The 27,203-nt window shown below is 36.4% G+C and overlaps 1 protein-coding gene across 1 annotated transcript in view; it reads right to left on the bottom strand.

The window, feature by feature from the left end:
- ADK (adenosine kinase) overlaps positions 1-27,203 on the bottom strand; it is a 154,429-nt gene that overhangs the window by 58,514 nt on the left and 68,712 nt on the right. The window contains exon 3 of the mRNA XM_010014982.1: positions 22,326-22,496. Coding sequence (XP_010013284.1) covers positions 22,326-22,496 — 171 coding nt within the window. The remainder of the gene's footprint in view (positions 1-22,325; positions 22,497-27,203) is intronic.

The following is a 27,203-nucleotide window of genomic DNA, read 5'->3' as shown; positions in this document are numbered from 1 at the left end:
GTTACTGTGAAGTAATTTTACCTTGTTAATAAAGTAATTTTCAACATAGTGAATGATTACCTATTCTCTCTTAAAAATATCATTTGATACATTCACTAGTTATAAGATTTTAAAGTTCAAATACATTTTTCTTACAGTGTTATGACTGAGGTTGTTGTACTATTTGCTATGTACTATTGTTCTTCAGTTTGTAAATTCACACAAATAACTTTTAAAGCCAAGCTGAAAAATAAAATGTGGACTCAGTCCAGGAAGAAGAGAAAGGAAAGATTTGGTCTACATTTGAATAAAAGAAAACTTTGACTTTCAACTGTGCTCTTTCTACAAAAGCAGTTCTCTAAATCTCTGCTAAGCAAGGACACTGTCCTAGTGGCACCAGTTGTATATTCTAAAGGATCATAAAAATGCATAATAGTTTTCAAGCAATAACATTTTGTACATAGGCGCATAAAAAACTTACCATCTCTGACTCTACCATATGCACATTCTCCACATACTCCTAGACTCAAAGAACATTTTTTAATCCTCAGCTACACTTCAGAACAGTTACCATTTAACCTCTACTTCTGTTTCTTTAAAATGCTACATTTATTTTAGGATTTGTCTCACAACTAATTTTTAATTACTGGGATAACAGATTGACATTATATTTTAATATACATTTATATACATGTTAACCATTACTATATGCTTAGTGTATGTTAGCAAATTGCAAATGAACCTGAAATTGCACCTGATACATTTCTTATTTTATTACATGACAAATGGAAGACTGCAAATTATTCTGAAGCTGAAATTAGTAGTCACAGTAATAGTAGTAGTAATTCAGTTTTGGACAGGTTATTTTTAGCTAAGTACTTGCTCAAGCCCTTCACTACAGATTTCTCACACCTCCTGAGTGCTTAGAAGTGTAAATAATCCTTTTTTTTTTCCCCTCTGCCTGTAGCATTATATTTGTGTTTAAATATAACAGAAGTTATTTTAATCTATTTAGTTTGCCTCACACTTTCCAACACAAAGAATTCCTGTGATTTCTTCCAAGATGCTGTGTCTCTTCCATTTTATGCAAAATTCGAAAAGAGCTATAGGGTCAAAGCAGTGCTGTTGTTTTGTACAGATTGCATTCTGATTTGGGCTCTTGAAAATTTACTTCTTTCTCTTATATTAGTAATAAACTTTTTGGCCAAATACCAGAGAACAAATGAATGGAAACATTCTAAACCAGCAGTGCTATGCTTTCAGAGCAAAAGTAGTGGCAATAACAGCACACCAGATGCTGCATTGAAAGTTTTTAAAAAAGATAGCTATTTAGGGATTTAGGGAAATGAAGAAAAAAAAATAGACTAGGGCCTCTGAAAAGTGGCACAAATTTGTAGAATCTCCTTGGTCCGAGTTGGGTTTTTTTCCCTCCTAAAAGAGCTAGGAGGAATATAGTGCTCATACAGTATAGTAAAATCTGATTATGTTAAAAACAACAAGCCAGAACAGATATTCAGTGCTAGCAGACATTTATACATCTTCCTAACTCCTTGTCTCTTGCCCGATTTTTATATCATACACTCACCTCTTTCAGTCAAGTTAATCAACTCTTCTGAGTTATGCTTCAAAAAGTCACCTATGACATCCACCATGACATGTTTTGAAAATCACCATACTCTAAAAGGCATTTTGATCTTAGGCTTAGACCATGAAAACAAACAGTTTATGTGGAGCCTGGCAGGCTTACATGGCGAGCAGTGAACAGTTTGCAGAGGATACTGTGCTAAAAGTGTCACTTTTAAAAAATAATATTGAGGCAGTTCTTTACAAACATGGCTCTTGTCCAAAGCACATATGGAACATTAAATATAACCATAAAATTTTATGCACCAGATTTGACCAAGGTCTTGAGCTCTAATTTATATTTTCTCCGTTTTGCTGGAAGACTAGCTGCATTTGATAAAGCTACTTCATAAGGACTCTGTTCTCCTAACATTTACACATCACACATCTGGACTTGGAAAAGGATTCCGAGCAAAACAGCCAACTAATGCAGATCTTGTTTACATTATATGCAATTACTCTTGTGTCATGAATCTCCCCAGGATATCAGAATGTGCTGAAGACACCCAAAGAATATGTATTTCAAATAAAAGTCCAAAAGCCTGGGTGCTTCTGTCCCTATCAATGAGCTCAGTACACATGATCATGTAAGAAAATGAATGGTATTTGTATTTTCTAATAATATTGCATTTCATTTTTATTAATTATTTGTATGTAATTAGAGGTGCCCTCAGTGTCTGAAGATCTCCGTTTGGATTGTTTTTCTCTCACAACTTGCTCACTGCAGCCAAGGGAACTAACTGATGGCAGTTGCAACACTCAATTCAGTTACATAAACACATCTTCCTTGCCAGATTCCCCTGCGGTGTTCCCATTTCATGAAATAAGTCTCTAGCATTTAGTAATGTACTGTACCAGCAAGTTTCTTTTCATGTCACAAAAAATTAGGTCCTCTGCTCCTGGCAGCAGAGCAGCATCACACACATGGAAACCACTCCAGACCGGGTGGCTGTACCCACAAGAGAACAGAAAAGAAATACAATACTCAAGTAGCGACAGAACAAGAATTGGATGCCAGATTTCAGAAGGAGAAAGACAGCCTTCATCCAGAAATTGAGGCAGATTTATTCCTAAGTCTGTTGCAGTGCCAGCAAATGTGAGTGTATGTTATACCTTAAACCATACACAAGATACATGTGCTTCTGTATTGAGTGCATTTGCCAGTAATGATAAAAAACTCTCCAGCCAGACTATTCCTGTAGGTGTAAACGGAGTTACAGTTTTTAACATCACAGCTGGAACAAATACACTCTTGACTATGAAAACAGTATGTGGTAAAAGTGGAGAGACATAGAGTGACCTAATCCACTACACAGCAAATCAGCTGTAGAGAGGGGTGGCTCTCTGGACAAAGCTTCCCACCATACCTGCCCATCAGTGTGAAGCTGGGTGGTCATACTCTATTGACTTGCTGGAGCTTACCCTTACCATGGTTAGGTCACTGTTGAAGGCTATCTGGTAAATTATACAGGGACTAGTACCTGTTCGTCTGTGTAAAGTTCAGGTCTTTGGGCATGCTTGTATCAGGCAGTGGAGCATATCAACAGAGATCTCTCAACTATCTGAGCTACTGACCTGAGCTGGTAATTCATGTAAAGCCACACACAGCTTAAGGTACTCTTGACGTCCAGCGCTCGTACCAGCAAATGAATTGCCTAATTTTGCACGTCTCCTGTTCTGGGTCACGTGTACCAGATGTCTTTGGGTAAATGGTACACCTATGCTCTCTAAGGATTATTTGCAAATTCTACTTGCTGCCTGGACAAACATAAAAATACTAAGGGTTTGTTTGTTTTTTCATTTGTTTGTTTTTCCCCTGAGAAAGAAATATAGGAGAACGGAGAGAAACCAAACAAAACCTGAAACAGAGTTACTTATTAATGATTACTAATTATAGCACAATGAAAGAGACTTCTTTTTTTTTTTTTTGATCCTTTTACACAATTTACAGTCAACATCGAAGCAGTGGGGGGAGAAAAAAAAGTTTATTTCTTTCTAATTTAAGATTTCATTTTCCTCTGGGACCTCTGATCAAATCTAGAGTCTAAATGGTGGCATTGCTACATAAAACCGGAATCTGAACCACTCAAGTCTTCACCTCCATCCAGTTCAAGGACTTAGGGAGACTGGGTCAAACTTCCCAGCTAAAGTAATTTTCTAACTCCTCCTACAACTCATACAGATAAACTTAACACCTAACAGCACCATGTCTACTTCCCTGCCCAGCAAAGTGAGGTTCCTTCTTTGTGGAAAGAATTCTGACACTGCACAATGTGAGAAAGAGAAGATTAACCATTACATAAATGTGGATCAATTTTACTTTTACATCTTCCCATGGAATTTCTAGTGGCTGGCTCCATGTGTTGACATGTTTGTTGAATAATTCATGTGCCCTGCTCCTCTTTAGTTAAACACATTTTCAAAGTAAGTTAAACAGGAACAAACCACTCTTCTTCCAGCATAAGACTGTCCACAAATGGACACAATACAAATCTAAGTTAAAGATGTTGTGCTCAAAATAATGTGTAATTTCAGTTCAGATTAATTTTCCTGTGTAGACAAATCTTTATTGAAGGAGAATGACTGATATGGTGGATTAAGTCTGCAGTCCCGCAAACTGCTCTTCTTCAAATACCCGTATTCACAATTGTTATATGTATTCAGGTTATTTCACACTTTGTACATGTGAGAAAACATAACTTAGCTACAAGAAGAAGTCTAGATCTGTGGTAAAAGAGTTTTCACCTTTTACTTGCTCACTCTCACAAGTCTTACTGGGGTAGCCTGCCACTGCCCAAGGGGTAAATGCTGATTTGGGAAATCTACTACTTGGCTTCTCAATTCTATTGGTGTTAGCAAGCTGTACCCCAAGGTACAGAAGGTCACTACCTAAATTCTTCATAAATTCTCCATTTCTAAAGTAGAAGCAGCAGCAGGGTAAAAGTGCACCACTTTTTGTAATGCAATTTTATATAATATTAACAAGCTGTGAATAGCCAAAAGGTGGCTTTGTGCATGAGTTCAGACTTAAAATCAGAGAAAATGTCTTCCTGAATACCACATGCTGTTTTCCTGGAACATTGCATGTAAGTACCAATATTCCACAGAATAGTAAAGGTTAAGTATATACTAGTAGAGTCTCTGTGGATAGGAACCAGTGAAGCTTTTCTTTCAGCTTAGTGGCAAAGGATTTACAATACCATGGATGCTAGTGACATGAGATCCATTTGCACCAACTGCTTTTCACCATAAAATGTTCTGTAAATCAATGTGTTACTGTCTGTTTAGAGAAGTGTGTGACACTCTCAACTTCTACTTTCAGTACTTGAGCAGAAAATAATCACAGATCAGGTGGCATATGGGTATTTTGTATTTCAGAACTAGCAAAGAAATCTGGTGACATGGTCATTGCTATGGTAACTATACTTTTGTAGTGAACGCTGAAGTAAATAGGTACATAAAACATGCATAAGTTGTCACTATGTAAGTTACTGCTGCCCTGGAGCTGCAATAATTTGCTTCCTTTAAAATCGTTAAATCTAGCCATAAATACTTGGTATCTTGCAATGTCCTATTATTTCATAAGATGATATGGCTCCTCTTACATAATATAGTGCAAACACGAGTAGATTGATTTATCAAGAAAGGAACTTTTTGAAGAAGTAATTTACTGGCGTGTAAGTAGCAAACTATAAATGGGCTTCTGGCCTGCATGAAGAAAACCACTCCCAGGTCCTGATGCACTGAGGCAAGGCGGAGCCACTGTTTAAAGTTTGAAAAGCTAAGTAAATTTCTCCATCTCTGGGAAACAGTCATTTGCAGGTAGAAAGCTCCATGTGATCTCTCTTCCCCTATTTGTCTCCTCCTGTCCTCAAAAAATCCACCAATGGCTGAGATGTGGAGTTAGAAAAGAACAGACTGGACCCTGCCTCCTTTAGCAAACAGCAGTAACGTGCAGAAAGAGGTTTTAGTCTCCTTTCATGCTCTGCTCTTCATCATAAAAGAACATTTGTCTTAAGAAGGTCCTCTTTTTGTCCCAGCTGAGTAACATAATACAAATGTTAAGTCTTTCATACATAAACTTGTTTTGGAACAGTTAAGTGTAAGCTTAACATGTAGCTTAACATAAGCTTCGCACACATAGTGATGATGAACTGATACTCAGAGAAGGAAATCACAGTTGTCTTCCAATTTAGACAAGGACCGTAATCCTGCTGAGCAGATAACTTGAAGAGACCGGTCTACCCATGGCACAAAATGAAGGAAGGCACTGATAGGTCAAGTGGATCCCTTAGGATTGTCTCCTTGGCTTCAATTACATGTATGGCTTGGAAGTCTTACATTTCTGAAAGAAGGGGGGTAGTGTTTTGTGACAGCTGCATTATATCATCATATCAAATGGATTAGGACAGCGTGAAGACTGGAAGGCCTACACAGTTATCACTGATGAGAGAGGTACAGATGAATAAGTCTTTCATAGAACATACACTAATGTACATCCAGTGACTGGATGAATTTCAACAGATAACTTTTTAAATTAGAGAATACAGCTGATGCAAGGAAAAAAAAAGTTATATTTTATATGTGAGGAGAAAGCATCCACCTTATTGTATCATTGATGTTCTGGTCATGTCTCTAATGCCAATATTAAGTTCCGTTTTTTACTTAAAGCAGAGATTTGACCTCTGTCTACTATGAGAAATACTGTATCAAGACCTTGCATGTTCTGAATGTACTTTCTGAGAGAGTACAAGAACTTTATTAATGACCACATAGGCAGCTAGGTCCTTCGACAGACATACCAACATTGGCTGTATCCCAAAGGATTTAACAAATATGTCATAAGTAATCATTATTTGAAATGTGATATTCAAGCTATATTTAAAGATGGAAATTTAAACAATCTATTGATGATTGTTCATTTAATTATATCTAGAGGGAGTACAGCAGCGTAGGTAGCTCTAATATGGGATTACTGAAATGCTAGTTACCTGTCAGTCCTTGTCTACTGATTTTATAGATTTTAACAATTTATCAATGGGGAAGAAGCCCAAGGACTGTGTTTCAGTTTCTTGCTTTTAGACTGACTGCCTCAGATTACACCCCTGTTTAAAAATCCACAGCTCCTTGGGCTTTTTCTTTAAAATGTCCCCCATATCTCTGCTGCCTTACCTCCACTGCACAGAGGGAACTCAAGACAGAAGCTACAAGTCTGAAAAGGGTGAGAACAGGGAGCAAGATCTCCATCTTCTGCTGGCATTAAATTCCTAGATCAGCTCAGGCTGTAATGTGCAATTTCACATTAATATAACTCCGAAAATCACCACCTTAAGGGTCTGATTCATCAGTAATGCTCTCGTTTCATTATGCTGCTCTGCTGATAGAAAAGACATACAAGTATGAGTTGGTGCACTGTGGCTGTTTTTCTTATGCTGTTGTATTTGTTTCCTAAAAGTCAGTATCAATACAAAATGATTTAAGGTTGATACTACTTGAAAGAGACAGAATTTTTACATGGCTGTATAAATCTTGGTTTTCTTGTTTGGACTCCATGTATGAAGCTTTTAAAAAGCCATAATCATCATCATCAGCCAGGACTAAAATTTACATCAGGTCAATATAAAGTTAAAATCTGGGTATGAACCAACAACTTCATTATTAAGAACTGTTAGTATACTGTAAGAATTTTGAAATCCATAAGCATAAATATAAACTCAGGAAACTCAGGGTTAAGCTAATATTAAAAAAATCCAATCACATTAAGACAAAAGACAAGCAAGTTACTCATACATTAAGTCCTATCTGTCATGATACTATGAAAAAAACCCCATACGTGAAAAAAGCCCAATATCCTGAAAACATAATTCCCAGCTAGTCCAGTACCACAAACACTAAAATATATAAGTCATAACCATGGTTATTACATAGTCTTATTACAGGGTACCCTATCATTACCATTTTCAACACTAGGACTGAGAAGACACCTCTCTGTGACACAGCTCTTTCATGGCTCTTCTGTGCTGACAGAGAACCAAGTCAGGAGAAAGCAATGCACTTCTCACAAATCCTGCAACACACAATCCCTGCAGCAACATTAGAGACTAATGTGACAACACAGGAAAGCCCAGTCTCCTTTCCCGTTGCTCTCCTGGCGTAAGACTTAGGCATAATACAGTTAATAATGAGTACGCACTCTTAGCCCGCAATCTTTCACTCTGTTCTGCTAGAATTCAACAGTTGTTTTAAAACATGAGGACTACTATTAAAAGTTGCTGGAAGTATTCATGCAGAAAACTGAAAAGATTGACAGTGATTTTTTTTTTTAAAACTTATATAGCAAAGACTAATTTGTATTTTACGCTGTTTCAGCAGTCTTTGACTGTTTTCTTCAAAATCACTGGCTCAGTGGCACCATATGGAGCATGTTGAACTTAAGATACCAAGAATGTGTCCAAGATATATCTCACTCCAGTGTGTTAAAACATTCCACCCTGCAGCTGTCATTATAGGAACATAATTCATACCCTAAAGTTTAAAGAAAAACAGTGTAGCTTACTATGCTTACAAAAATACAAGATTTTTCTGGTTCCAAGTAACACTCAGTAAATGGAGAACAGTTAATCTTAAATACTCCTTTCTTAAATACTTAAAATTTTAACTGATCATGAACTGCTTTAATTCTGCATGATATTTAAAACTGAAAACAAACACAGACAAAAACATGCAAAAGAATTAAAAAAAAAATCTATAGTGAAGGGCTTGTATTTAGAGTTAGCATAGCTCATCATTAGTTTTTTCCATTGATTGTATTTCTTTTAAAAATGGATTTATGAGATTACAGGGAAAAACCTTAGCTACATTTTTGGTAATCGCACTGAGCAAGCGTATGACCATTATTATGACATTTCACCTCTCTCTGGTCATTACTTCTCCAGTCTTTTGTTTGTTACCTGTGTTTAAGTTTCTCAGGATAGCACATGCCTCTTACTATGTTTGGTACAGTGTATAGTACTCTGAACACCTTCTATAAAGTTAACTGCTGTAATAATAAGGGTAGGAGACAGGCAAGAAAAAAGAATGAATGATGGTTTCTTAGAAAAGCTGTCTTGGGATGGACACCATTTCTCACATGGTCAATTAGCAAGCTGGTAATGCAAGTTTTCTTAGGAAAGGATACACAAAATCATTGTAACATGTGACCCATCATATATTCTGTATATGACATGTTTCAGAGGAAAACTACTTTAGATAATTTAAAAATTGTATTGATACAATTTTTCATATGCCCTTGTCTGTGAAGTCAGGAAGTTGTATGAGGCTCAGGGGAAAATGTTTTAGAAACCTTCTAAGGTTATTCCATAATAGCTTATTGATAGATGGTAAACTTGTATGTAAGGCTTAATATCCTCGAGGCCTTCAAGGGTAGACAGTGTCATCCTGGCAAGTTGGGTATCTCTCCTCTCCAGTATTGTCAATATTCCATTTACAGCCATCCATGGACCAAAGATATTGATGCAGGCCTGAGCACGGCATGCCTTATGGCTCTAGCCGGTACAATATTAGGGAGGCATTTCATATTTGCAGTGATATTACTGAAAGCAGGAACATGGAAAGGGTTTCCTAGGGATGGCTTATTAGGGCTAGCTGGGGTATTTCAGAGCACAGAAGCTGGCTTTTTTGAGAGAGAACAGTAACTATGCTCAGTAATAAGTACTACTGAAAACCTTGTTATACTTCCCACATAGCTGAGACAGGCAACATAAGATCCACAGAAGTGTTTGTAACATGTGGAATTGAAATAGGAAAACATTGCACAGTTATACCAAATTTGCACCCCAGGCTGTTGCTGGGTATGATTTGTTTGTATCCAGAAAAATGGAATTCAAGAAATATACAAAAAAAAAAAAGTAGTTAAGCAAACGTTATTAAAAGGTGAACATCTAACCTGTTATGATCTTGATTTAAATTAGTAGCATGATTTGGACTGGTCAATATGACAAAATTAGTTATATTTCAAACAGTTTGCAGGATGGGTTAGATATATTTCAAAAATACTTTTGGGAATTTTATCTACATGAAGTATAATTTTTCTTACTCATTTTGCTCAACAAAGATTTATTGCAAGAGATGATACAAACAGATGAACAAAACAGTAGCACTGAAAACAGTTGTTCAGTTTAATAAAAAAATTTCATTAGAAAACTTTCCACATGTTGCATGAATTGTAAAACGAGAGTTCTACTTACCTGGCTAATCTTTTCTTGAAAGAAATATCTGTTCAAGAACCACAGGATTGACCATAATGGATCAGATCATCAACCTATCTAGTCCAGAATCCTGTCTTTGGAAAACTGTTGCAAAGAAAACTGAAGGAAACTGAAAGTTTACAGAATAGTTCAGTTTCCTTTAAATTCTCATTACAGAGTTGGGGTTTACCCTGAAAAATTAATGTTAAAGGATATTATTAACTGTGGGTAGCCACATTGTCTAATTATCCAATTCTCCCCATCCACCTAACACTCAAAATCAGTACTGTATCATGGAATGCATAGATTTTGAAACAGAATAATTAAGGGGTTTGCTTTGTGTTTCATTACATGAAATACTATTCTAAAAACTGTTATCTTGAACAACATCCACAAAAATGAATGTCTGCATAATTTACTCCTGAATTAGGCATCTTCCTGATGTGGTAACATTCCTTGTTAACCTATTACATATTCTTATCTGTCTCTAGATATATCCAAATGCCCTCCAAAGTAACCAACTTCTGTTAATTTATGTTGCAGTATTCTATATAGTGCACTTTTAAGTTCCAAATAACAAGAAAGAGAAACTTTTATTTAAGAATAATAGAGATTAGGGATGATTGAAAAGAAATAATTGACATTTAACTTCCAAAAAAAACCCCAACCCTCCAGTGGAAGAGGTGCAAAATGAATAGGTTTACTTTGAATAAAGTCTGTTACAAAGAAAAGGCTTTCCCCCCTTCACCCTTCCCAAATACTTAATACCTGTATCATAAATGAAAGAAAACTTTGGGATGACTTGTGTTGTCACTTCCATGCCAGCTTAAAAATTATCCCAAAACTACAGCTGAAGATTATGGCAACACCCTAAACACTTTGATCTCTATTTTAACTTGCTCTATCTGAAATATCTACGTACATGCACCACCCATCCTCAGACACAAATTCTTGTTCGAAATACGAAAGAAACTCATCTGCAAGTAGAGTTAATATGGACTCCTGAAACTCACAGTTTCCATTGTATACTCTAAATAATGGGTTCACCTCCCACCACTGCTACCCTTTAGAATACTTGTGTGCCCACCCACCTCTCAGATAATGCATGTTCAGAGGTGGGCTACAATTGGCATAAGGCTATGTACTACTTCAGTTCTTTTTACCAGTTTGGATTCTGGAAGAAATGAATTTGGTTCCAGATGATAAATGTTCTTTTTTGAGCAGTTAGATTTAGTAGTTTGACTCATTATCGTAATTCGCATATACCAGGATGCAGCTCCATCCAAATCTGGCATTTACTTTGATGTTCAAATCAAATGCATAGTGTTTGGCAACTATATGTGCAGAATTTAAATTGATGGATCCATTTATCTGAAACTGGTATGTGTCAAGACCACTCACAGATGTATCTACTGGTTTAGTAGAAATTCCAACAGGAAGAAAAAGACGTTAGTGATAGCTGCTCCAAAATGACATATATATTAAATTTTGTGTGTGTTAACAGCATCTGACTGCTACCCACGTTTCAAAAAGAGTTAAGAAAAAACTTCAGGTGAACTGATGCTGCAAGATACCTGCAATTCCATGGAATTCCAAGTATTTTTCAGTTGCTGGAAGGTCCTCCTTTCAGAGTAATCAGAACTGACCAAACAAAACAATTTATGGCTTAATTTCTCATTAAATTTCCAGTTCTTTTAAAAAAGAAGGAATGTTGCACAACCTGGAAAGGTCAACAGTCTGACTAGAGAAAAGTGCCCTGGTGTTTCAGGGGAATTCCAGAGCAGAAGCACACTTTGTTAAAAGAGATCCTGAAGAGGATCTAATTCTATGAGATCTCTTACCTGCCAGGAACCAAAGATGCTGCTAATAGCTTGGCCTCTCAGAGCTACAAAAATAGTTTCCTTCAGAAGGACAGCCACGGAGAATGAGGAATAAGCCTGCTGTTGAGTGGCACCTGCTGACTGGCTTAGACTCAAAGGACAATATCAAGATGAAGAAGCAGAATTTCTCAATAAAACAGCTAGTTTCTCCTGAATCAGGATCCAGACTTCAGCATCAGAAATATATAAAATAAACCTCTTAACTCCAAAAATATCTGGGACATCCCCAAACAGCCTATTCAACTAGAAGGGCTGTACCTTGATAACAGCAGGATAGCCTGAAAAGTGCCACTAAGGACAGATTAGTTGGGGATCCTAAAGGTCTTCCATTTTCCCATTGCTTTCAAGCGAGTTTCTCAAATGCTTATTTGCTTATTGACAAGGACAGCCTGTGGCCTCACGGAGCAGGGAGAACCAGCTAGCTCTGAGCTCTAGGACTCAGGCCACAAGCAGATGCTGGTGGCCACTTCCTTTGTAAGGGTGGTGAGGCAGTACTTAGCTGTGGCTGGGAAGAAAAGACTTTCTGCTTGTGAAACTGCTGCCTCTGAATGAAGTAACTTGAGGATGAAGAACACAGTTGTCTGTGAATTTCAAATTCATAGTAGGGGGTCCCCCTCTACACAGTTAGAAACATAACCATGAAACAGATTTACATATTTCACAGTATCTACCATCACAGCCATTAGAGTGCTACAATTCTTTCCTTTAGAAGAAAGCTCCTTCACCTGGAAGCTACTTTAGCGTGGAAAGCAGACAGACTCATATATGCAAGTTTCCCCAGTGTGACTGCATATGTTACTGGTTTTGACATGGAATATGAGGTGTCAAGTAGGATCTGAGGACTTAATGAGCAACATTTTGACATTGTTACTATCACATGTGTGTTGGACATTGCTTCCCTGGGAAGTCAATATTTAAACAAATGGTATTGTAAGTCAGAACACAACTACTAAACTTCAAAATACAGCTTAAGGAGACACTTCCACGTGGCTGCAAAATTATTTCATGTGGCTGCTGTAAATGGGGTGGGTTACACTTATAAACAAAGTAAAGCTTTAGAGTTCAATTAAGACCTTTGGGAAGACCATGGATGCTTTTATGTATATTTCAGGTATTTTAGGTACACAGCAACAGTATTCTTTTCAACCTCTTTTCTACAATCCTTTCCTAACTTTTGACAACCCTTTGAAAAATTATTTAGAAATCAGTAAAATATTTTGGCAACCCTGACATATTTATGACCCACTGCATATGCTTCATAATACAGTGCACATTTAGCATTCCTTTTAATGCCATTTAATTATGTTTTATTTGTATAATTAGTAAATTTAATCAATAACAATGTCCAATAATATAATGTCTTAACTCTAAATTTTAATTAAAAATTAATCTATAGCTCTTAATCAGTAACAGTTTAGCAGAAATCAGTTCTAAATGTCTTCAACATATATCTAAATATCTTCATTCTTTCTCAATGAAGGAAAAATCCTTTTGTGTTGTTTACTTACACATAGCACTTTTCAGTACTCTTAGGGAAACATTTGTGGGTTACATTGATTCCTATAAGATCTACATACTGTAGAAAACCTAGTGACAGAAGATTGTATAACTAGTTGGAAAGAAGAGACTTCCAATGCCTAGTTTTGCTGCTCTTAGTTGAAGAAAGTCAGAAAAATGAAACTACTTAATAGATTTGTAATCAGATGTGAAACTCTCTTGATGGAATAAAAATCTATTTGAGTTATCTAAGTAGGGTGAAACAAGGTGTTGATATAGAAAGATAACACAAGAAAAGAAACAAAATTGAAACTACAGTTTTGAAAACAATAGTGCTATGCAATAGCACAGAAAAATATGTTAACATAATAAAGATAATGCTAATTCTATTCCAAACCCCCCAAACCATGTTGTCAAGATTCTCCTTATAAAAGTTTTAAAAACAAAAATCAAAAGCTGCTCCAATGCAATTCCAACTTACTTTTGTACAAGTTTGCAATTTGTACGTATATTTCCTAAGCTGCTTCAGTATTAAAATAATTACTAAAACATTTGCACTCAAAGACTGAAAAACACCTCTACTTTTAGTCTCTGCATCTATTGTATTATATTGCATATTTTCTTGAAAAAAAACCCAGAGCAGATTACTTTAGAGCAGCCTCCAGACCTTTCTACAAAATATAATCACAGGATTTTGAATACCATCAAGGACTGGCTCCTTGACTATCCTTTCCTTCTCTTTCAAGTACCCTGTGTTCAGACTCAAATTTATAAACACAGGAAGCATCAATACATACTCCTTAGGCAAATACAAGCTCTTGCATATGAAAACCTCTGTCCAGGAACTTTACAGCTAATACCTGAATGTATCCATGCATAATATTCAACTAAATATAAAACTAAGTTGAGTGGCTGAGTATATAACGTAAGTCAGGATTAAAAAAGATATTGCTGTAAATGCAACACAAAAGAAATGAAATCTTTAAGTCAGGCAATGTCTCCAACTGTGTTTATTTTCTCTATTACTTGTGAGACCCTAACAATATAGACTGGTTAGATCAGATGAAACAGAGAGATTATCAGGCCTTCTCTTTCAAAGTCCTCTGTACCAACAAGTATTACCCTCTCATCAAGTCAGATCTAGTGATCGTGTTGCCTGGGAAAGCTGGACCAGCTCAATGATTCAACAGTAATCTAGCCCACAGAACTCACTCTTGCTATGGCCATAAAATTGCTAAATCCGACTAAAGAGGGGGAGATGAGACTATGTGATAAGAGCAGGTGAGAGAGGTCTGCATTAGCTCACATTTAGATATTATCCATGAGGATAATGTGGCACTGTAGCCTTACAGTTCAGTGTAAGGACTGTAACTGGGAAAGCATCCCCAGTATATGTTGCCATAAAAGGCTTTAGCATGACTGAACAATGCTCTAAATCAGAAGCTGTTACATCTGCCCCAAATAGGGATTGAAACATGTAGTCATTGAATAGACCTTAGCTGGATTGGAAAAAAAAAAACAAACTTTACTGAAATCTATGTATTTTACCTGCATTATTACTGCAAATACCTATGAAATTGAATTGTTCTGGAATTACAGCAATGTAAAGAAGTTTTTTGTAGAACATTACTGCCTTTATTCTTCTAGTTCTTGCCAACTGTATAGCTAAATTTTCTTCATATTTATTCATATTATTTTATTCATATTATTCTTATTTTCACAGCTCTTGAATTATGCACTTGTATTATATGTTACACACTTTTGTCCTAATACTCTGATTATTGAAAATGCATATGCAGTTCACCTTTAAAAAGCTTTCAGAGACATATATTAATAATACACACAAAACCAAATGCCAAATTCTGCAGGTCTTCTCCTCCAGACAGGTGAGTTTTGTCCTAAATGTATCCAGCAGCTGACAACATTTCAGGACACTAACTGAAGAAGAAAGTTAGAACTTGATTTTGCTTGTTTCTGGCTCTGCTCTTGCTGTATGACCTTGGGCAAATAACCTCTCAATTGTCTACCTGTAAAACAGAGACAAGACTATACACCCACCTTACTGGTTTATTCTAAGCTTTAATGTTTATGAAGTGTTATGAGACACTCTGGGAAGTGCTACAAAGTGAAAAGGGTTATCAATCATCATCAGTAAAACACAAGCTGCTGAAATGCAGTGAAATCTGCCTTCCCTTCTCACAGGACATGTTCTGTCTTGTGCTGCACTTGCTCCAGTATTCACAATCTTAAAAGTATCTCAACACTGCATAGCATAAGGAAAGATAAATACCCCTAAGCATTCTGAGACACTACCAGAAAATATTTTTATTTTAAAGAAGTGAAGCCTGTTGGAAAGTATAAGCCTCTCTTCTAAATACCTGCTTGTTTTCCCTAACAGGAAAAAACTAAGCCATTTTTGAGATAGGATTCCTAAGTTGCTTAAATAGCTAGATATTAGCTGAAAGCAGCACTAAATACAAATTTAAATACTTGGCTCTCAATATTCCTTTAATTCATAATGTACTAGGTAAACTATACTAAAATAATTACTTGCTTATTACTCATGAATTTCAGTGCAGAAGCTGAGACAATGTAGATAAATAAGATGATTAATTGAGACAGAATGAATCACAACAAAATATGTTGTTGTGTAAGGTATGATTAACTCCACAGTGATTCATATCATTTCAGATAACAGGGCTTTTATCAAAGACGGCTGCAAGGTTGAGAAATGATTTAAAAGCATTTTATCTTAGAGAGCCACTGCAGTTCACAAGGGAGGGGAAATAAAAAAAGGAGAAGGAGAGAGAGAGAAGCAGATTCGATGTCTGCAGCTGAAATAGCCTTGGGCTGTTTCAGCATCCTTCCCACAGCACATCTTTACAACATGCCACTGACATTATCAACCTCCCTTGTGCAAGACAACCTCTCATTTTTCAGTTGGTCACAATTTATTAGATAGTCCAATACTGAGAAAGTTAATTCTGTGAATTAAGCAGCAATATTACAATGCCATAGCTTTCCTGTAATTGAAAACACAACACCTGCACCATGAAATAAGCATCAAAATTTTACAAAGACATCAAAGAAAAATACTTATTTTTCTTCCATTCAGAACTACAATTTTTAATTCCCAGGCTCCCTCTAAAGACTTTTGCAGAAATCTTAACTGTAGGGTTTATAAAAAGAAATTGCTGTTTACTGCAATTTAAAAAAAGCAAACAGCAGCAGCAGCTGACCTTAAAAACCTCTACCTGTTAAAAAAAGAAGAAAAGATGAGATGTCTCTTACAAAATTTTTCCCATGTGTATTTAATAAACTGGGTCAGAATATCTGACTATGATTTTTAACTTCACCGCAGACTCCCTGTAGGGGACTGGTGCAAACCTCAGTCTCTCACTCAGCCTACGAAATGAAGATAATTACCCTCACCTGTGGGGCAAGTTTCTGAGAACTTCTGAAAGCATAACAAAAACGGAAATCCTGGCATATGAATTGGAATGCAAAACACTGACACCCAGTTTAATTTCATTTAGGATGATTAATGTTCCTGAAAACTTAATTCAAAATGAATAAAGATGTAGAACACAAAGGTAAAGGTTGAACTCAAAAGGAAGAGAGCTAGCAAACAACCACTTACTGAAAATAACCCCTCAATATGGACTGCTCTGGTAAGCTAAAAAGAAGGAACCAAAGTCTCTTAAGGGCTCTTTACATAACATACATGCAAGTTAGCTCTACAGTAAAATAAGCCTCTTCAAGATACTCAGTTTCAAATGCAATTTAGCATTTGCCTTATACTAATCATTACGAACATTCAAAAATAATTTTAAATGCTTACTTGAAAATACTTTAAACAGAAACATCAATTTAGTGATATTTACGGCATGACCAGCCATTCTTTGCAATGTTCTTTACTTCTTGATCCATCTGATACAGAAGAACAGACTGAAATGTTTGTCTCCCTTTCATTATTTACTGAAAGTCAAACTGTATTTCTCTTCCTCCACACACCAAATTACATCTGCCACCTGTCTCTTACCTCCTAATCCTTTCCTCAGAATCAGACAATTCAGCAGTGTGAAACAACATTCAGGCAGTGTGGAAAACTATCTGCTAGGTCTATAAAACTAGCAACAGTAGCAACTACACTAGCGTAAATTCAGATCAATTCAGTTATGCCATTACAAATGCACACCAGTTTAAAAAGAATCACCATGAGAGGCTTATTTATGTTACAAAAGTGATTACGTCTCATTCAAGATTCTTGTGAGCTGTGGGCAGGCTCCTAATCCTGCAGTTATCAGTCTGGTCCCAGGTGATACACCAGCAGAGGAAATTCGCAGATGGGACTGAAGGTTGTACACAATGTTGTATCTTAATGTAATATATCAAAGTATGTGGAGTGAAAGTTGTTTACAAACATGCTTTATAGGTTACAGAAAGGGAATGGCCTAATTTGTTTGGATGGTGTAAATCCTAGTGTGCTGAACACGGTTTAATACCTGAAAACTTAACAGCGCGTCCATTTACTCCCCTGGTTAAAATAAGCACAAAACTACAGGTTGACTGCAAGCTCAAAACAAGAAGCATGTTAACCACTGTTATCAGTTTTAAATTAACTGGTTTTCCTTGTTATTTAAGAGAATGTTGCATGTCATGAAGGAAACTTGCCTTTATAAAGGCTAATAAAGTTTCTTAAAGGCTGTGTCAAAACCACATATATTTGTAGGGATGTTTATGTTAGCGTTTCAAACCTCACTTGAAAATATTTTAAATTAAAGTGGCACAATGTACCGTTTCAGTATAATTTTAAGAGTAAATGATTACAAGACCTGTTTAATACTATACTGCATACAAAGGCACCCCTCTTTTTAAAGCTCAGGATTTGTAACTCCAGAGCCACCACTAAAGCTATTGCCATTGCTTTTTAAAACATAGAAGTGTTGCGCACAACCTTCTTTCTTTTCAGCACATTTGCTGTCACACCAGCATCAGTTTCCCAATGAGTTTGCAGAAGCATCTGTCTGCAGAACTTGAGCTTACAATCCTGTAATTAACTTGTTCAGAGACTGCGTGTTTAAAACTAACAGCTCTTTACACTGGAGAGGAAGATCTGATTTCCAAGAATAATTGTTATCTTCCTTTTCTTTATTATATTTGTGCTTTAGAAAAATCCATGATTTCTCCTCTACATAACCTCCTCCACTTTTACTGATTGCTGTACACTGCATACTGCAAGTTACACTGCTTGGTTATGGGTTTTGTTGTAAAGCAATAGATGAGGAGCTCAGCATATCTGTATACTCTAAGGTGTCTAAATTCTAAGATTTCTCAGCAATGTCCTGCCTGCACAGACGAAGAGAATCCAGAAGATCTTTACCACATCAATATCATAAGAAATATTCCTCTGAGTCATGAACGACTGCCACATGCAGGGATGAATAATGTGAAGGCTTTGTAGTGTCCCTTGAATTCTGAAGACCTCCCCCAGAAAGGAAACTGCTATCCAGCTGCACATCCCAAAATACTCAGACTACTCCCCCTAGAAGTAGTTCCTACCCTGACAAGATGCCATTTGAACTCAAATCTCTTGGAAAGACTGGGAATTGAGTTCAGATTCCTGTGCCCATTATTTACTCCGACAGATCAAGCATATCAGAGACCTCAAGCTTTAGCCCTAACTGGATAAGCAGAAAGAGGTCTGGGAAACAAATATATGCAAATTTAGGCTCCTGTAGTTGCCTTGTGTAAGTGCTGTGTAGGAAACATTACACAACTCTTTATGGCCATGTTATTTTAAAAGCTTTCATTCCTTTGACCATTCTCTTACTGAAAGTTACTTTGAGTTGTAAAATATGTATTCTAAGGTGAGCTTTTACAGATGAATTAAGCAGCAACTTGTGACAAAGCAGTTATCATCAGGAGATAATTGACCTTATTTGAGAGTTAAGCATCCTGAGGCAAAGTAGAGTGTGCTTAATCCTGGCAGGTTAATTATCCAGTGATTATGGTACCTTGGAAGGTATTATTGCTAAGAACCATTTGCAAAATGACACTATTAAGAAAAAACTTAATTTAATAAAAATTAAAAGCAATGACAATAATCAAGTTCTTCAGTCATGTATCGCTAGATAATGACTGCAGAATGGCCCTAATTGGTTAGCAGCAATGAACACATAATTATTCCTATTCTGAATGTTCTGTACTAAATTCATTAAATGAAGTACAGTTAGTAAGTATCAAAAATCCAAGAGAAGATGTTTGACTAGTTATAAAAGGCATTTAAACAAATGATCAAAACACCAGTGGTCACTGAGATAATGCTGAAACTCATACATGTACTGAGTTGTTATCACAGAGTTCAGTGTCTCCACTGCAGTTAAGGGTATGCTGGCATTTACATTCCCAACTAGAACATTTATTCTGAGAGGCTTATAACTTGCCCATTTTAATTACCATCTGGCTGAAACTTGAAATAACCAATCTTCATTCAGATGTAAATTTTTAAGTAGAAGATGTAATTTAAAATCACTTTGCCAATTGTTTTTAGTTTAGGAATGGCTGCAATTTGGAATTTTGCTGTTTTTCTATTACTCAAAATAGATGGATGTTTTTCTATTACTCAAAAAAACAAAGAGCTCAATGCTTCACAATAAATTTGTATTGGTCTATAATGTGATGATAAATGTAGGGAAGAATAAAGATTGTGTCTAAGAGTATTGTTCATGCTAATAAAGTAACAACCACCCCACTTAGTATGCCTTGCTTATATGTTAACTTATGCATTTTCGGTATTTAACTAAACTAGCAAAACTGATGGAAAACGCAGCAAAAGTTAAAAGGCAATCACAGTAAATCAGCAAAAATTTGGCACTGGCTAGCTGAAGTGGTTCACTGCCCATCGAAGAATACATACACACAAAAAATTCCATAATGGACTAATAGATGAAATGAATACAGGAAGAAAATAAACCCCAAAACCCAATCCCCCCCTAAAAAAAAAACAAACCAAAACAAAACACCTCAGACTCAAAGGAGGAAGCTACTAGAAGGCAGAACATGTCAGAATAAGATCTTCTTGAGTTTTGCAACTACTCTATCGCAAACCACATGCAGAGAGCAGAAATACTGACAATCACAAGCTACAGCAGCTACTAAACCCAAGAAATACACCATGCCAATGCTGGGGTTTAAAGTCACACAGAAAGACAAGAGAATAAACCACTGCAAATAAACCATTGCAAAGAGCATTTCAAGAACTCAAAAGCAGCAATGGCCAGCTTATCTAGCAGAAAGTAGAGACTAAAAAATGACCAGGGTTTTAACTGATTAGTATAAGGAACAAAGCATAGGAGGCTGGTACTCCGAAGTATATATATCAAACTGCCATGTTTCAGGATGATCACTTAAGTTTAAATAGTACTGTTTACCCAGAAAGACACCAAAAAGCTTCAGAAATTATACACAGAAAATGCAGGGAGTCTTTCAACTTCAATACATGCAACAGTCCTATACAATATTTTATGCCAGCAGGTGAATAATAGCACAGCAAACTGAAATGACAGGGGAAGTTAAGGTAGTCTCAATATCATTTCTAAAATTGGAATGTCATCAGTATAACAGACTATTACTTATAAAACGTGCACATATACAAAAAGTAACAACCTCTGGTTTATCTTCTAAAAACAGCACTTAATGAACCACTATAATCCAAATCTGCCTGATAGGTCAGAGGAGCAATATTTATATAGAAGACGAGGAAGGTTTAATCCCAGAAGTTTCTGTGAAGTCCTTGCACCCGAACACTGACTAGACCTGGTATTACTTTAGCTTGTGAAACCTGACAAGACCAGGCTGGTTGGGACTTTGAGCAACCTGGTCTAGTGGAAGGTGTCCCTGCCCATGGCAGGGGGATTGGAACTAGATGATCTTTAAGGTCCCTTCCAACACAAACCATTCTAAGATTATATTTTTGTTGAGATTATACCGCTATTAAATCAAAATATTCAGTAGCATCTTTGCAAGGATGGATTGTGAAAGACAGAATAAAAGTAATAGTTGGCAACAAAATGTCTGAAAAATACTTCTGTATCATTGACTACAGTTAAAAAGGTCTTCCTTATCCTACTGCATCTAAAAAGTCGCCATTTTCTTCATTTTAAAAAGTCCTAGATTTCTAACAACGTTAGCCGTCACTGTGGATATGTGGACTATACCATGAAAACTGACTTGTGTTGGTGAAACTCCCTGTGTGACCATCAGGAATAACTACTGACAGGAATAACTCACTCTTCCATAATTTTCCTGTACTACTGTAGTTATTTTGAGAGACAAGCCCACACTTCATTAGGATGTGTCATACTTTCCAAGGCTTTTTTTTTTTTAACTTTTTTTCTGCTAACCACACAAATAAATATTTAAGAGCACTGAAATGAAAAAAAAAAATCAAAAAGTGATAACACTACAGTGAGTGAAATCTGACTTCATTTGGTCTACTACCATGGACTTCCAGGCAGAATTTCATATAATCTGTTTGCTACCTGTTGCATCGCAAAGGTAAGCCTTCGTTAGATGGACTGCCAGTACATCTACCATAAAATCAATGAGAACCTTCTAAAACTATCAACCATTTCTTAGTTTTCTCCTCCCACTTCACCCCAAAGAGTCTTCTTCCTCACAGAAAATACTATTAAAAGCATAGTATAGGTATGGAAATAAGTTACAGAGCCTCAGCAGCTCTGCAGTAGGCCTTCATATGTTTTCTTCCAGCCGAGTTAACTTTGGGGTGACTGTATCATGCACATGGACAGTTACTACAAAGCAGCCAATGTGCTGGATATTTCCTCTTCTAACCTAGAGTAACTTGCTCATGTGTCTCATGAATGAGGAAGTTGCAAGCCCCTAACAGGTCAAGTGACATCTTTGGCTTCTACTGAAATACCACAGTCCTATGACCATGGATTTAATTTTCTAGTGACACTTGAAATGGTCAGTCTCTCTCTCTCTCTCTAAATAACAGAGAACCACGAAGCAGGCTCCTAGACACAAACAGCTAGATACAAGAGAGAAATGCTTCAATTACTTTTGTAAGACTCACCGTTTCATTTCCAAAAAGGACATCAACATAAGGCATGACTTTCATCATAGGCTCCTTGTAGAACTGGCTAATAAATGGTGCAGAAAGATTCAAGCTGAAGATCTTGTTGTTTGCAGAAGCCTGAGCAGCCACTTTTAATACTGCCTCTGGTGACACCGTCAGGAAGAATCCCTGCAAGCATCCAAACAAATCAATGTATGTTACTAATTTCATATTAGGAACCATGTGAAGTATGCTGCTTCTAGAAGGTCTCCCCTGACCCACCTTTGTCATACCTATACCCTGATAAAAACTTCTGGAAATACTTCCTTTCCATTAAGGTATTATGGAGGCAACAAAGAACCTGGGTAGAATCAGAGCCTTCCGAAATGAAACATTACTCCCTACCTCTGCATTCCATGTAGTACACCTTCTCATGGCAGCTAAGACTAATGCTTGTATTTTAAAAAGTGATATATTATAATGCTAAATGCCCCTTTTTAGTAATAGAGTCAATCAGACTGTGCTGCTTAATTCCGAAGTCCAGTATGATGGCTTTATACACAGTTAGGAAATTAACAAAATCCCTTGCCTGAAAAATTATTACCTTGTTTATAATAAATATTTTGAGTACGCTGTCATTGTTTTGCAGGAAAACCCTAGGTTTTCCAAGTTTCTGCACAGGTATTTTATCATCCACCTCCCTCCCCCAAAGTATTATTCTTTATTCTGAATATGAACATTCAAGTATCAATTGTGAAACAAAATAAACAGAACTTAACCAGAAATAATTATTTGTCTACTAAATTGTGAATGCCAATTTCAACCCTGTATAAAGAACACTCGAAGGCTGCCATTTTGAAGTTAGCATTGCAGATGGTTACTTTAACAGCACATGTTCCAGGAGTTATGTAAAGATCCCCCACAGTTTCATTAATCCACTAATTAGACAAATGCTTAGTCTTTACCCTAAACAAATTTTGTATGTTTCATTTTTATAATCCCAAAACAATTATACTAACTGTTCTCAAAACTCAGTGAATAATAGTAATTTTCAAGCAAGAGCAGCAAGTGTCAAATTTAAGGCCAGAGACAATGTCTAAGTCACAGTAACAAACAGCTTTGAGGGGGGGTCTGATAAATAGAACATCCTCTCAGTTCTATCTGTAACATCACCACCATGACATTCTAAAAGGTATAGTAGTGAAATAGTCTTATTTTCCATTTTTTATCCATATTGTTATGTCTTTGGATCACAGAATATCTGTATTTTTATCCTGCATACTTCAGCTAACAGATCATCTTAGCATTCTACTCACTGGAAAAAATATTATAATGAAGAGTCTACAGATTAAAGACTACTTAGAAAGTACTTCTATTTATCTTTGCTTACTTCATGCTCTCTAGTCTAACAAATACATGATTGATTTAAAAATTGGAGTATGATTCGCTACATGACAATAAAAGTCCAAAGGGCACAAGTATGCTTTGCATCTTGTGGAATTACTCAGTACCTTGAACGACTGGAAGCCTGTAAACATCCAGGCTTCTTTGCTATTTTTACATTCTGAAGAATTAAAAGAACAGTTTATATAACATCTCGTCTCCATAGCAATCTGCATCATCTCTTAGTTTTTCATTTAATGAACAGAGTTGGATTTTTAAAAAACTGTTCCAAACAGAAAATAAAAACCTTTCAAGCCTAGCACGTTGCCAGCTGTGGATAAATCACAGATTGCTATACAGTGGTCTGCGTAAATAGTAACCTGGTCAAATAATTAGGCTTCTTACCATTTTTAGGCTGAAAACTTCATCTGAACTAAACCACATCTGATTGTAATTTAAGGTACAGAACACTATCCTCATGAGACGTAACTCAGGCCTGTATCCAACTCCCTTTTCTTTGGAAAGGCAACATAAAAGTACTGAGATGCAGATAGGAGAGCTTGCTTTTCAGATCCTGCGAAGTAAAGGCCAGGAACTCTCAAAGGCTACAGCTCTGTCTTCTGGGTTTCCTAAAAATCACTTCTGCCATTTAATTGCTTTCTTCCAAGACTTTTATTTAAACAACTATTTGACATTAAAACATCTAGAAATTAAGAGCTGTGTGTATGAGAACTCTTCGCCAAGTATAACAAGAAAAAAAAGTTGTAGCAATAATAAAAAAAAAGTTACAGTAGTACAATTCACACAGTGGAATTAATGAAGAAGGAAGAAAAAGTATAAAATTGAGCTGAACAGATTTGGGTTTGAAGAAATCTAATTAGAATCCCCTCCTTAAGTATTTAAATTGGTTTGTTCTATTTTAGTGACATTCCAATTACAGCTATGGCCAGTATAGTTTCAAGAACCCAGCTTCCTAAGTTTGAATTGTAACTAGGTAAGTCACAGACCATGCTACTGCAGTGTGCTACAATTTGGTACAGGAATGAACTCCACTAAAGAAAATAGGTTTTCTTGTATTTCACTGGGATTCGCAACAAAGCCACTCCATGGCTTCCTCATAATCACAGTCCACATGTTCGGCGGTTGCCACTGCTTTTGGTCCAGACACATGTATATAAAGGAGTGCCTCTGTCAACCACTCCTACCTACTCTAACAATTAACTGTTAGCCAACATTAGCTTTGGGTGTGAGAATAGGCGTTTCTCAGTATCACTGGTATAAAGGAGTTTGTATTTCACTAGTAAGAAGCTGTATTCCCACTAACAAGAAGGTTAAGAGGCCCTTCAGAGATATTCTATACTCACCTACAGACCTCAGTCTACTTCTGAGAGTTTTGGGAACCTTTTTACCCTCAAAACCCAAAGATGCCTTAAAAAATTATAAGGAAAATCTCTGTAATCAAAGGATGAGACTGTTAACATACATAAATTCCAATAGCCGGGGAAACTTACGTTGTGTATGAAATGAAATCATTGTGCACGAATCTATCTTTGTGAATGTTGTACATACAAGGACATATAATAATTGGACAGCGCAGTCAAAGAAAGCAAAAGGCAGCAATATTGTACTAAGGAAACCTATTAAACATTAAAGGCTATCAGACATACTACCAGCATGCAGTATTCCTTTGGCTTGCACTGATTGAGACCGAGTATACCAGATGCTACTGCTTTGTGATGTGCTGCTATTTTCTGCTGCTCAAAACATAATGAGCCCCTTTTCTATGCCAGGTGGAAGGTACCATTGTACCACAAACCAGAAAGCAAGGCTCAGCTAATACACACACAAGGAAAACAGGATGATAAGACTGAATTATTTATATGCATACTTGTGCATATATACCTGCATAACACAACAATAGTTTTCTTATGTACTATAAGCAGTCCTTCTGTTTAAAACCAGTCCTTTGGTGTAGAAAAAACATTTTTCTCATGGGAGAAAGAGAATCAAAACTGAAGAAACAACAAAAATACATTGGTATATTGCAAACACATGGATATGAGTGATACAGTAGCTTGTTTGTAACTTAAGAGCGTTTAAAATTCAGTATTAAGATGCACATGACAGCAGTAGGCAAAGTCAGGAGAGAGTATCATATTAATCTCACTTTTACAATATTCAGGAATTCATTGATGCACCTCTTAAAATATACCAGGGTACTGTGAATGTAGGATGTAGTCTTTTACATTCAAGTCTTTTTTTTTTTTTACAGACACTAGCATTACCAGGATTTGTTGGGTTTCCACAGAAGCAATTAGTCTTTACAAGTCATCTCTCTCATTTTTATCATATGCAGACCCAAAAGTTTTTTTCTGAGCTACACTAAGTTTATACAGCTCTAGCTCTAGCAGACGTGAGGGTAGCAAATTACAGTGTCAAGTGTCAGCACAGAATCAGTGTCGCAGGACCACATGAAGCCAGAACTCTGGCTTTGGTGAAAGTATTTCTGTTTAAGGTGTTCTGTTCAAACTGAGAAGTCTTGCCATCATTTGTTCACATGAAATAACATACCTGCATTGAATTCATCTGTATTACATACATACAGTATTTGCACAATGACGACCAAGATTATTTATTTTTTCTAAGCCAGTGAGTATTTCCGTAAAGCCAAATCTGAAATGTGTGACCCCATGTACATGTGGACAAATCCAGCCCGAGAGGATAACAACCAACTTCAGAATTTTGGATTTATTATCGCTTAACAGCACAGAGCTATGTTTGAATAAGAACAGACAGTGATAATAAAAATTAGGATTGTTTTCAAAACTACTACCCACTAAAGTGCATTTGCCTGCTCTTCTTCCTAGCTCTTCCTCTTTCCTTGCCACTCCCACTTGCAGAGCAGTTTACATGAAAATAACTTTATCATGTGAGTGACAGGATTTTGAACCATGGTGTTCTGAGCTGTTTTTGAAATGCCATTTGGTAACAATGTAAAACCAATAAATTGCAAATGTGAATCAAAATATTTAACTTTCAGCAACACATACACAACAGTCTGCTGCCATTTAAGACAAATTATATTATGCCAACATGAAAGGAACACACCGTTTAATCCACAATTATTTTACAGCAAGCATTTACATAAAAATGCAATTATGACATCACACTTTCATCCATCTAAAGGATGGAATTTTTCAGGCACATAGAAAGTTTGACAGTTACGTAGTGACAGTCCTGATAAATACTGTGATTCAGTACAAGCCTATGGAAATCTTCAAGTATGCTGGCAGTTCCAGTGAAAGAGTGAGACTGCTAAGGTGCCAAAAGAACTTGCTCTGTTAAATGACAGACATAACCAGCTCAGAGCTTTTGGACCTGCTTTAAGTTTCCTATATTCTGTACACAAAGAGAACTTCAAGCCACACACTTGGGCAGAAGAGACTTCCTGCAGTTCTGCTCTGCCATCAGTCTCATCTGCTGCAGTCTAGCAGAAATAACAGGGCTTGGATG

Source organism: Nestor notabilis, unplaced genomic scaffold, assembly GCF_000696875.1.
Source record: "Nestor notabilis isolate BGI_N333 unplaced genomic scaffold, ASM69687v1 scaffold5980, whole genome shotgun sequence".
Taxonomy (NCBI): Eukaryota; Metazoa; Chordata; class Aves; order Psittaciformes; family Psittacidae; genus Nestor; species Nestor notabilis.
The sequence above is the reverse complement of the archived record's forward strand: the minus strand, read 5'-3'. Positions and strand labels throughout refer to the sequence as shown.